This window comes from Danio rerio, chromosome 25 (genome assembly GCF_049306965.1).
Source record: "Danio rerio strain Tuebingen ecotype United States chromosome 25, GRCz12tu, whole genome shotgun sequence".
NCBI classification, from domain to species: domain Eukaryota; kingdom Metazoa; phylum Chordata; class Actinopteri; order Cypriniformes; family Danionidae; genus Danio; species Danio rerio.
Window position 1 is genome coordinate 39,167,440 of NC_133200.1, and position 13,094 is coordinate 39,180,533.

At 33.7% G+C, this 13,094-nt stretch overlaps 1 protein-coding gene across 7 annotated transcripts in view; it reads left to right on the plus strand.

The window, feature by feature from the left end:
• Window positions 1–13,094, plus strand: part of ankrd27 (ankyrin repeat domain 27 (VPS9 domain)) — a 61,454-nt gene that overhangs the window by 25,817 nt on the left and 22,543 nt on the right. For 5 of the 7 annotated variants that reach the window (XR_012400552.1, XM_073943433.1, XM_073943432.1 and 2 more), the window contains 11 exons: window positions 2,387–2,509; window positions 4,119–4,229; window positions 4,322–4,478; window positions 6,198–6,355; window positions 7,334–7,393; window positions 7,470–7,523; window positions 9,045–9,110; window positions 9,735–9,811; window positions 10,370–10,497; window positions 12,721–12,802; window positions 12,884–13,016. Coding sequence is in view for 6 of the 7 variants with exons in the window: in XM_073943429.1 (XP_073799530.1) it covers window positions 2,387–2,509; window positions 4,119–4,229; window positions 4,322–4,478; window positions 6,198–6,355; window positions 7,334–7,393; window positions 7,470–7,523; window positions 9,045–9,110; window positions 9,735–9,811; window positions 10,370–10,497; window positions 12,721–12,802; window positions 12,884–13,016 (1,149 nt within the window). In the remaining variant the exon portion in view is untranslated. The remainder of the gene's footprint in view (window positions 1–2,386; window positions 2,510–4,118; window positions 4,230–4,321; window positions 4,479–6,197; window positions 6,356–7,333; window positions 7,394–7,469; window positions 7,524–9,044; window positions 9,111–9,734; window positions 9,812–10,369; window positions 10,498–12,720; window positions 12,803–12,883; window positions 13,017–13,094) is intronic. The other 2 variants (XM_073943434.1, XM_073943430.1) reach the window with 1 other exon arrangement.

Genomic DNA, 13,094 nt, shown 5'->3' on the forward strand with positions numbered 1-13,094 from the left:
GATGAAATCAAGAAGACTTTTCAAGCTAATGTCGTGTTTATGGTCAGACAGAGGAAAGTTTGTTGTTGGCTGCCTCCGTTTCTGTGGTTACGATGGTGTTTACTGTCCATCGCAGTGTGTTGAAGGGAATCTCATTTTCAGGATGATTCAGCTGATTTGACACAGAAGGGAAGAAGATGTTTTTTTTTAATCTGTTTGCTTGTTTGTCGAACAATTTGAATTTATTGAAGCATTGATTTGAAATTACATGTGATTAATAGCTGATTGTGTGACACAGCGGCTCAGTGATTAGCACTGTCTGTCACCTCACAGCAACAAGGTCACTGGTTTGAGTCCCGGCTGGGTCAGTTGGCATTTCTGTGTGGAGTTTGCATGTTCTCCTAATGTTGGCATGGGTTTCCTCCGGGTGATCCAGTTTGCTCACAGTCCAAACACATGCGCTATAGGGGAATTGATCAACTAAATGGGCCGTAGTGTACTGGGTTGCGGCTGGAAGGACATACGCTGTGTAAAACATATGCTGGAGATGTTGGCGGTTCATTCTGCTGGGGTGACTCCTGATGAATAAAGGGACTAAGTGGAAGGAAAAAGACTAAATGAATAATAGCTGTTTGTGTAAGTTCTTACCCCGACCCATGTCTTTTATTTGTGACCACTCAGGAAAATGAGCTCTTTATTTGGCAAAATAACAAATAATGACGGTCCAAAACAGCCCAAATTTATGTCAGAGGAAAATAGGGAATAAAAATGTACAAATCCAGAGAAACTAAATGTATATATAAAATTTTACAGTTTTGTTTTTTGTAATATCTTTGTTTTTATTTTTTTGCATGAATTTAAATGTATATAAATTCTAAATATTTAAAATAAATAGGTAATATTACCTATATTTACTATTTACCTATATTTAAAAAAAAAAAAAAAATATATATATATATATATATATATATATATATATATATATATATATATATATATATATATATATATATATATATATATATATATATATATATCTCTCTCAGGGATGCTCTGATCAGAGTACTGATTCAGTGTCATAGTGATCGTCCAATACCAAGTACTGATTATGATACTTTATAATGCATAAGGCGCATTGGCTTTATAATGCATTTTTTCCCTCTACGTATGATACTTAAGTGGACATCTCTTCTTACATAAGAAAATACATGAAGAATGCTGCATATAATCCCTCAAGCATGTCTCTTTAACCATTTAGGTGTGAACATGTCATTGTCAAGCAGCTTTACAGAACAAAATAGATAGCACAGTAAAGAATAGTAGGAAAATTTGCTAACATTGCAATTTGGAAACCTTGCAAATGATGAAAGAAGAATTCAACAAGTCTCCATCAAGAAAAGGTTTGGAGCGCACATTTGATGCATAAGAAATTAAGATGCACAACTATAAATCCTTTATATAAATACTATATTATTTGCTTACTAAAATTAAATAAAATACTGCTTATTGCAATATGTAAATTACAAAGTTATTCATGTTAATAAATAATTTTTTTATTTTTTATTCATCTAATATTTCCAGCCAGGTTTTTATTAATTTCAAATATTGTTAAAACACAGAACTCTCAGTTGTTCTACGTAAAAAGGCCTAAATGTATGCAGTAGCTGCTGTATGTATAACCCAGGTGCACACGTGCACCCTCTTCTGTTTGTAAATGCATAAAAAAAAACCTGCGATCGGTTCATGAGATCGGCCAGATCAGCGAATATACCAATCGAATTATTAAATGGGATCATTGTCCGATCTCCGAGCATCCATATGAATACAGTTTCATCAGATGACTTAAATGGAAAGAATTCACGCTTTTAGATTGATTGGGATTATTTTGAAAGGCAGAGCATCTGATTTGATGAGATGAGGTGATGTCTAATCTATTCAGGTAAAAGTGGCAAACTTTAAATATTTATATTTTCTCAATGCTAATTGTGTCACTGTTTTGGAGCACACTAGATTATAGACATCCTTAAGACTAAGACATACTTATACTGAGATCTGAAAAACCTTGATTTAATTACACCAGACCTTCGAAAACTACATCAAAATCATCACACAATTAATCTAGCAAAGGCATAGAGAAAATTAATCCTTCTGACATCATTTAAATCTGTCCTATCACAATATCAGGACACTATAAAATACAACCTGCTTTTTAATGTTTAATTAACCACTTCATAATGAAATAAAAGCAGCTTTGCAGAGTTCAAAATACAATCAGGGGGAAAAAAAACAGACGTAATCTGTGCGAGATGGATTTCTAATGCTAATCCAGTTTAGCTCAACTCCCCCACCTCTTGACATTTCTAAAATTCCTTTACATTCTCCTGCTTTGTGTCTTTCTTTCTGCAAGGAGCTGGAGTTTGGGACACATATGGCTGTGTATGATGAGAATATCCTGAAAAACCCTTTTTACCAGGCTCTGGAGAAACACAGACCGGACCTGTGCAGCCGGGTGGCAGAGCTCCATGGCATTGTGAGTTGCTTTATATCAATGATACTTCTTCAGCACTAAACCGAGCAGAAGTGTATAATGTTTGCATGTTGATCTCTGAAAGGGATGATGAAGGGATTGAATTGTGGAGCGGAATTAGTCATGTATTCATTCATGTGACTCTGGTCAGTTGGCATGCGGTCAGGAGGAGATTCTGTGTGCATCAAGTGATTCTTTTATGTGGGAGATGTGAGAAGTTCAGTTTAGCCAAGCGACTGAGTTTTGTTGTCCTGGGGAAACCAGAGCAAGCAGATCTTATTAAAAATGGAGGTTTTACTTTGTTGGGTCAAAAATGAGGAAATGGGTATTTGAAAGTCTTCATTTTAGTCTGACATTTACAGGGTTGTTTTGTCTGCTGTTTACTTTTGTGTTGTTAAAACATGACAACATGACACAACATGAAGGTGTTGTTGTTGTTGTTGTTGTTAGTAATAATACTAGTAAAAGTATTAAGATTAATAATAATAATTATGTTTATATGAAATAAAATGATAATAATAAAAATTTGTTGTTGTTATAAATACTAATATTATTACTATTATGATTAATAATAATGATTATAATATTATATTTATGTATAATAACAAAAATAATAATAATGATTATTATTATTATTAATATTATATTAAGTTGTTGTTGTTGTTGTTGTTGTTGTTATAAATACTAATAATACTAGCATTATGATTAATAATAATGATAATAATGTTTATATACACATATAATAATAATAATAATAATAATAATAATAATAATAATAATAATTATAATAATAATAATAATAATAAAATAGTTTGTTGTTGTTGTTGTTGTTGTTGTTGCTGTTGTTAATATTAGTATTATAGTATTTGTATAATAATAATAATATTTTTTATAATAATCATTTGTTGTTGTGGTTATTTTGTTTATTATTAATTATACCACTAACATTATTATTATTATTATTATTATTATTATTATTATTATGATGTTTATGTAGTAATAATAATAATAATAATAATAATTTGTTTTTTGTTGTTAATACTAGTATTATGGTAATAAAAATATGATAATAATATTATTATTTTTATAATAATTTGTTGTCGTTTTTATTTTTATTTTATTTATACTACTAACATTATTATTATTATTATTATTATTATTATTATTAATGTTGTTGATAATACTCATAATATTATTATTATTATTAATATGTTTATATAATAATAATAATAATTTGTTGTTATTACTAGTATTATGGTATTTGTATAATAATAATAATAATAATAATAATAATATTTTTATAATAATAATTTGTTGTCGTTTTTATTTTTATTTTATTTATACTACTAACATTATTATTATTATTATTATTATTATCATTAATGTTGTTGTTAATACTCATAATACTATTATTATTATTATCATTATTATTTATTTTTTGTTTATGTAATAATAATAATAATTTGTTGTTGTTTTTATTATTATTATTTTCACTCTGAAGTGTCCTTCGGAGGTTGATATATGCTATTTGGAACGCACAGCATGCATCATCTTTATTGTATATCCTAGCGACTCAGATACTGAAGTTAATCTTTGTGTCATGTTCCTTTAGATCCTGGTACCGTGTTGTGGAAGTTTACCAACGGGCTCTTTTACTGCAGCTCAGTTTGACGGATACGTTCTTCAACCTTCCGAGCAGGGTTACCAGACTGTAGATGGAAAGGTGTGTAAAAAAAAAAAAATCTTATCATTCAGAGATTAATTTCAGGATGCTGACTTTAACTAAGCGACGGTTTTATGTGATGAATTCTCTAGGAAGTGTCTATAAACAATAACCGGGTCCACCTGAGTGCAGGTTTGCCCAATCCTATCTCTGTCCCCATCCTGTTTGAGGAGACCTTCTACAATGAGAAAGAGCAGGCCTACAGTATACTGTGCATCGCACGGCCCTTCGAATCTGACCACATTCCTGGTAATTTGTTTGTAACACATCTGTTTAAAGTTCTATAAACCTATTTCCATGTGCATATTTTTTTCAAGTCATTTATGCATAGTTTTTGATCATATTGGGATTATTTATTGATATTACTACATTTGCCTGGTTAATTTTTGCCATACATTTCATCCTATAGTACAATTCAACATAATTCCTAATTAAGAATAACTAAATTAAGCGTTTTATAGGCAAATAATTGGTCAGGCAGCACACATTTTTACTAATTAGTCAGTTTCAGCCGAAGGCAATGTCCAAACCTAATGAAACATTAGACATGAACAACAGGACATTCTGGGGACATGCACCAAATGTTGTAAAATTCTGCCACTAGGTGGCGCTACAGCTAAAAAACGACTTAAACTGTAACAGTAAGTTGTGTGAAGTTGTTATTTAGTATGCAAAATCTTTGTGAGATGTTCTAAGAATTAAATTCAAATGAAAGTAGCCCCTTTCACACATACAGACCTTTCCGGAAAATTGCCGGCAATTTTCCGGAAAGGTTGTATGTGTGAACAGGTCCTTTTTGAAAATACCGGTAAATTCGTTCTGGCTATTTTCCGGAAAGAGAAGTTGTAACATTACCGGCAATTTGCCGCAATGCTGCGCTGTGTTAATGCAGAAGGAAGATTCCCGTAATAAGCGCGTGCACGTCTAGAACGTGCTGACGTGAGACGTCTGCTTTAGCCAATCACAACAGTCAGACGCATTTACGTCCGCGCGGTTTGTGAGGATAAAAGCCTTTGAATATTTTTCCAGACACATTTAGCTGCTAGAAGTTAGTCAGATCACGTTTATATGTTCTTCTTAATGCCACCTGTGTAAATAATCATCGATGAGATGCTTATGATAAGCCGTTGTTTGTTTACCTTCAAGCTTTGCGTGTGCCTGTGAAACAGCCTGTGAGCGCCTGCACACGCACATATTATGAACATCTCGACATGCGAAAGTGATCCTGCGAAAGTTGTTCACAATATTGATCATCCACAGAGTTTGTAATTTAGTCAAATGTTTACAAATACAAGCGCAGCCGTTTAAAGCTCATTTGTGGTGAGTGATGTCAGAATTTACCGGTATTTTGGAATGGATGTGTGAATGCTCTTTTCCGGAAAATTTCCGTAACGTCCTCGCCTGTGTGAACAGCGCTTTTTTCAATATACCGGTAAAGTCTTTCCGGAAATTTTCCAGATATTTACCGGTATCACTGTGTGAAAGGGGCTTTTGATTCATTAATTACTCAAGATACCAACATACCCGAGCTCTCATTCATAAAGTAAATGTAGAATATGTACTAGAAGTATATGTATGCAGGAAAGCTGAAAATAGCAAACAAAGATTGCGATTTATTAAACTTTATGCACAAAAATTGGCACTAAATACACTATACACTCCCACATTTACCCGTGTTCATGCAAATTACGCCATGAATGGCAATGCATATTAAAATGTCGCAAAATTTCTTGGCCTCTAAAATGAGCTTGTAAAAATAGTAGCAGAAAATATCTAGTTTTTTAAAAATACCAACTTTTGCCTACGAAGTTGCGTACACCTCTTTCAGGACCATTTTTTGTGCACTCAGTAGTTATAAATGGCGATGATGCAAAGGTCTAACACATGCTGTACCAAACATGCAGTATAATAATGTAAATGGATTGTTTTGCTGGACACGGTGCAAATGACTTTTTTTTTTTTTTCCAGCAGAGGAGTTGGGTTCTGTTCCTGCTCCGTACTGTCTGAAAAATATTGAGGATGTGAGGGAGTTTTTGGGCCGCCATGCTGAAAAACTGGACAAGTTTGTTTCCGCCTTCTGTCTCTCCTTTAAAGAACAGGAGAGGAAAGGCCTACGCCATCACATAGTGAGTGTTAGATTTTGCTGTATTTGGCTAAACTATTCTTGGGTAGTTGCCTATGTATTAGATGACTCTAATACATAAAATAAATAAGCTGACCAAAGTTCTTACAGGGGGAAGACTTTATTGAAGACAGTGAATGGAACAGCTCCTCAGCATCAATGTTAACTTGTCGGTAACTTAACCCAAAGTACTGTCAGTAAGACACTACTTTATAACAAAGCATATGACCTCCCGGAGATTACCCAACTGGTTTGATTGGGTCACAACTCTTGAGTTCCTGTAGGCCATTTGGTTCACACCTTTTCAGATGCAGATACTTGTTTGCATATGAAACAAGCTATACAATCTATCATGAGACCGACTCTTATTTACACTCCGCCATGTGTTAATCAGAGACTGATGAGATTATTCTTTAAGAGATTTTTTAACAATAAGACATGTTCTATTAAAATAAACCAATCCACAAGGATCTTAATGAAAAATTATTGTTGCGTTACAACATTATTTCAAAATAAAACAATTTAAATATATGGAGACCGTTTGTATTTCATAAGTAAAATTGTATAATGGCCTTCTGTTAGGTGGAAATTCAAAGATTTGTAGACGTTCTTGTATAGTTTCCCAGACATTAAACTTTCTTATTGTTGTTTTTTTTTTTATTATTATTAATAATTATTTTGCTTCTATTTGAAAGACTGTTCAAAAAATTGTAAATATTCAAGCAAACTGGTGAAGTATCTTTTTAAACTATCCATTAAAAGAATTAGACGTAAAGAAATGCTTCACTTACAGATTCCAGCTACAGTATTTTGCTGTTTAACTTTGCTCCAGCTTTTCTTATAACTCATTAAATGCATTACAGCAAATGTGCTCTCTCTGGTTTTCCCACTGAAGTATCACTAATCATATATTTATATATAATTCTCAATCTTCCTTATATCTCAATGCTTAAAATATGATTTGCTGATTAATTTCCTGCAGGACTCGGTGAATACGCTTTACACCAGATGTCTTCAGTGTCTGCTGAGAGACTCTCGTCTGGTAAGATGTTGTAAGAGCTCAATCTCTTTAATATCTTTCTCCTCGATTGCTGAACGACGAAACATCTCTATTTCAGAAGCTTTTGGCGAGACAGGAGATTCAGATGACTCTACTCAAAGAAGCAGTAGAGGTCAGTTGAAAGCCATTTCTTTGTCTTTAATTAAATCGGTCCATTTATTTATTGCAGAACTGAACTGCATGTGAGCAGAAAATTCTTAGATATTTTAGCAGACATTAAAAAGCCTAGCCTCTAGATAGTAACACGTAAGCAACTACCTAACAACTGCTTTACAACACCTTAAAGGGCCATGAAACCCGCTCGTTTCAGCAGGGTGTTTTCACACCTCTACTTTGGAAAAAGTCAGAAAAGTGGGCGTATCCAGCTCTGTTTAGGGGGGAGTGTCGGAGGAACTAAAGTGGGATGGTGTGGGAGTGTCTATTTGTGCACGCGCGAGTTTCAGTCAAAATACACACCCACACAGACAGGAGAAGTGTTTAACCTACATGGACATCTGTAGTCGAATTATTTGCCAAATTATTAAATGTTGGACTTTAACTGCAGTTTGGCTCTTTCATTCAGGGAATTCATTCATGCCCCTCGCGACAAACGAGATATTTGATTCGAGGAGCTGCTCTAAGCGTGTATTTTTCATGCAATGTTTGATACCGCACGGCGAATGAGAGAAAAAAAAAAACTCCGCATTTCCCGGAAACTTAGATGCACACAGCAGGTAGCATCAGAAAGCCGAATGTGTTATCCCGGTCACAAAATGCGGTGCTAACATTTCTGCACTCAGTGCAATAGTTAACTTAATTCGATACGAACAAACTGAATAAACAAAGAGCACTGGTCGCTCACTTCCCAAATCTGTAGAGACAGGACAATCACCAGCAACTAGAGCCGCGTCTTTATGGAGAGAAGACTACAAGCAAATCCAGATTTCAGCGTTTGCAGATGAGAACAGCTCTCAGGTAAACAATGTTCCTCCTTAGACAAGTAAGTTATTGTTGTGGAGCGTCGCCTACACTGTTAATCCACACGTGACTCCAGCTGCGCTCTCACAGAGAGAAAATGAAAACAAAACTTAACGGCAGCAAACTATAAAAGCAACCCTTCACGCTTGTTTTGCCAACACAACGTGGCGTCTTTGTGGTGTAAACACTGTGACACAAATGAATATTAATGAAGTTGCACAGTAGAGCGCGCTGATTGGTTTGAACCAAGCCTTACTCATGCATTAATGCATCACACTGTAAGACGTAATAAGACACACTCTGGCACAGACGTCCAGTCTGCATGCTGGAATACACGCTATTATCTCATGACCGTGACGCAGCTTCAAAAATTCGTTTTAAACAGGAAGTACGAATTTGCTTGAAATAACGCAAAAACAACCAATTTACACTTTTTAGTGAAATATAGGTGTCCTAATAGTGTTTTTAGCAGTGTGGGACACATATACGACTGTCAACAGCTCAACACATGTGTTTTGGTGTTTCGTGACCCTTTAATAACCACACACAACACCCTAGCAACCGCCTGAACACCCTAGCGACCGATTTTAATAATTAAAAATATAAATAGTTTAATGATTTAAACAGTCTGTCTTGTTATTTCTCTGTCTGTTGTTTCGTGTCTCTCCATTTTCAGATGTACATCCATCATGGCATCCATGATCTACTCTTTAGTTATGTGGGCACTCTTGAAGCTAGTCGGGTACTGAATTTCCATTAATTCGTTAAATTTGCACATTAATGGTTGTGTGTGTGTGTGTGTGTGTGTGTGTGTGTGTGTGTGTGTGTGTGTGCGTGTGCATGTGCGTGTGTGTGTGTTTGAAGGATGAAATATTATGTAAATCATAATAATGTATAATATGTACTGACAGTTTGTTAGATTTATGTATTTAGAGCATTATGTTGAGCAGAACATTTAATAAAAATATCCTTTAATTCTAAAATGATTAAAAAAAAAACTATTTAGTTGATTGATTAATTGATAAATTGTGTTCGTCATATAAATGTGGTTTTATTTGTATGCTTGCATAGAGTCATGGTTTAGTTCCCAGGAGTAAATTCTGAATTAATTCTTTTTATTTTTATTGATATAGTGCAAATATTATTAGCACTATAAATAACAATTTTAAAATGTGTTTGTTTGTTTATTAATATATAAATAGTGTGTATATATAAATAATAATGTGTAACGTATACAGTATGGTTAATCCTGCTCGTATTAATGATTGCTTTTCCCATTGTAAAAATATAATATAATATAATCTTTTTTTTTTTTTCGTTTGAGATAACTAATTTTAAACATGATTTTGATATTTGTCTTTGTCAGGATGCAGCGTTCAACAAAACAACACGGTCCTTGCAGGATCTGCAGCAGAAAGAGCTGGGAGTGAAGTCCGAGTTCAGGTTGATTATTTTGTGTTTGCGAAGGCAGATCGCTCTTACTATTGTTTATTATTATATTTTACATAATAAGTCCTTTTATGCATATTTGCTCATCATATTCATTCATCATGAATTTTTATTGGGATTACTACATTTTGCCATACATTTCATCCTTAATTTAAATAACATTCATTTTTACTAATTGGTCACTTTCGGCCGAAGGCAATGTGCAAACTTAATGAAACTTGACAGTCATGAACAACAGCACATTCTGAGGAAACGCACCAATTTTTGCTAAATTCTGCCAGTAGGGGGCGCTACAGCTGAAATCCCATTTTAATCATAACTGTATGCTGTGTGAATCTTTGCTAGACGTTCTAAGAATTTGACAGGTGGATTATTCTCTGTTTGCGAAGCCAGATCATTCTTACTATTATTTTTTTTTGACTGAATATAAACATGAACAATATCTAACATATCTTATGCTAGCATTAAAAGAAAAGGTTAAGATATAAAAATGAAAACAATTATAAAAAAATGAATGAATGTTTACTACTAATACGTCTGTTTTCTGTGCAGTATTACTATTCCTCGGGCGAAGCGTGAGCTGATTCAGCTGAACGTCTGCACGTCTCCACAGCAGAAACTCCTCTGCATCCGGAAAGTCATTTTAACCATCATGCAGTCGACCAGACGCAGAGATACAGGTCTTTTATCCTTTTTTTTTATTTATTTGTTTGCATGTATTTTATAATCAGGTTAACAGAATCTGGTTGTATTATTTACTTTTTTAAATTTATTACCTATTATTATTTAAACATATATATTGAATAATTTTAAATTGAGTCATTTTCTTTTTCATTTTTTTAAATGATCAGGATAATTTGGTTTTATTTAATTTTTTTATATTACTTTTAACATAATTATTAATAAAACTTTGTTTTGATTGTTCTGTAATTTATTTATTTGTTTTAATGATCAGGATAACAGTCTGGTTTTATTATTTACTTTTTTTTACATTTACTTCATTTACACATTTATATTACATTTAACATATTGCCGTTTTTGATTGTTCAGTCTATATCATTTCTTATTTCGTTTTTTATGATCAGGATAACAGTTTGGTTGTATTATTTACTCTTTATTTTATATTTATTTATTTACACATACCTGCATTAGGTTTTCACACATTCACTTATTTAATCATTTGTTTATTTACTTATTTCAAGTGATATAATTAAATTAACAGTCTAGTTTGGTGACAGTTTTAAATACCCTCCATATTATCATTCTTTAAATAGATTATCTTAATGAAAGCATTGTTTTGAACTGAAATTTGAAAATAGTGTTATGTAAATGTTTGTCTGAATGTCATCTTATGGTCAGATCTGCTCCTGCGTGGCTTTTTTAACCAGATTTACCAGCCTTCGTTGGTTTCCAACAGTTCAGGCTCTGTTTCAGCTGCGATTCTGGCAGAAAAACAACACGTCCAGTGTGTGTAAAGCAGAGGAATGTTTTGCTAATGCCTGCTTGTCAAACAGCTTGTTTAGCAATTTACCCAAATTTAACATAACAGGAGGCTGAAGGCTGACAGAAAAGGCAGATTCTGTGCTTTTAATAAACGTGTTCACTGCTTGTTTGCTTTAGTTTTCTTCTGTGTGGTCATGCATAAAATCGCATTTTGGTCTTGGCATCAATGATAATTTAAAGGGGAGCTGTTAAGCCCCTTTTTACAAGACATAAAATAACTCTGTCTCTATAGTGTGTGTGTGTGTGTGTAATTTTAGCACAAAATACCACACAAATAATGTTCTCTAGCTCTCTGAAACTGGCCCTTTTAGGCTTTAATCCTAATTGTGCCATTTTGTTGACTTTCGCTTTATATGCAAATGAAATTGCTTTTTTTAAAAGAGGGTGGAGCTACAGATGCCTGTGTTTCAGCATAGTGGCAGATTCAAAACAGGACTAAGAACATATGCAAATGATGGATAGATGGTCACTAGTGGGCGGGGCTTTCTCCCTATGACATGTACGAAACGAAAATGTCAATCAAAGTGTTTTTGCAGACTGTTTTCATCCTGTAATTATTAAAAAAAAAATTATTAATACTTGTTTACCATTAAAATTTGATTATATTCACAGACTGTTCTAACTAAACGGTTTAAACCCCTTACGAAAGTGATTTTTGTATAAGAGGTGCCCTTTAACCTATATAAGTGCTAACAGTAACTGATTACATGTAATGCAGATTACATAATAAGATTACAAAAAATATAGGTTATTTTTAAAAGCTACAAGCGAGATTAGTTTTATTTTTAATAGGTTTTGTGATTACAAGTTGCTCAATAGTGGTTAATAATTTGTAATTGTTATAGATTATCTCTAATTGTTTCTCTCTTTTAAAAAAAAATGAGTATCAATTGGTTCATATTAATTTCGCAGTTTAAAATGACCCTTTAAATATTTGATAACTCTTAGATTTGATAATAAATTAATTCACTTGCAAGCTATGCTTTGAAAAAACAAGAACTATCAAAGTAACCAATAAATCAGGTCAAAAGGAACCTAAAAGTAATTATAGTTATCAGAACTCCCATGATTCCATGACTCAGTCAGACCTTCATCGTAATATACATTTGTTTGTTATGAATACACACCCTCTAGTGGCCAAAAGTACACACTGTGCCTTTATTAGGCTTTTTCAATGGTTGTGATGACCTGTTGTCTTTCTGTCAGCCTTCGGTGACCTGTTTTGTTAAACAGGGTAGGGTAATAAAGACCACAACTCCCATGATTCCACCCTTAGTCAGACCTTCATCATAATACACCTTTGTTTATTGTGAAATAAGCGCCCTCTAGTGGCCAAATATACACACTGTGCCTTTTAATAAGCTCTTTCAATGGTTGTGATGACCTCTGTTGTCCTCCAGCGGTGAGCATCGAGTCCATGTGTGCCGATGATCTGCTGTTGGTCATTCTGTATCTGCTCATCAAGACAGAAATTCCCAACTGGTGAGTGAAGGGCTTTATTTCACCCGTCAGGTGTTTATTAATTCCTCGTGCAGACTCTTGAGCCTCTGCTGTTTTCTTCAGGATGGCCAATCTGAGTTATATAAAGCACTTCCGCTTTCGGAGCTCCAGCAAGGATGAGTTGAGTTACTGTCTGACGTCTTTCGAGGCCGCGGTCGAGTATATCAGCCTGGGAAACCTCAAACACAACACCGATGTGAGCCAGACCTGCTTCTTTCATTCAGTTTTCTGCACAGCGTCACATGTTTGAGCACACTTACATTTAGTCATTTAG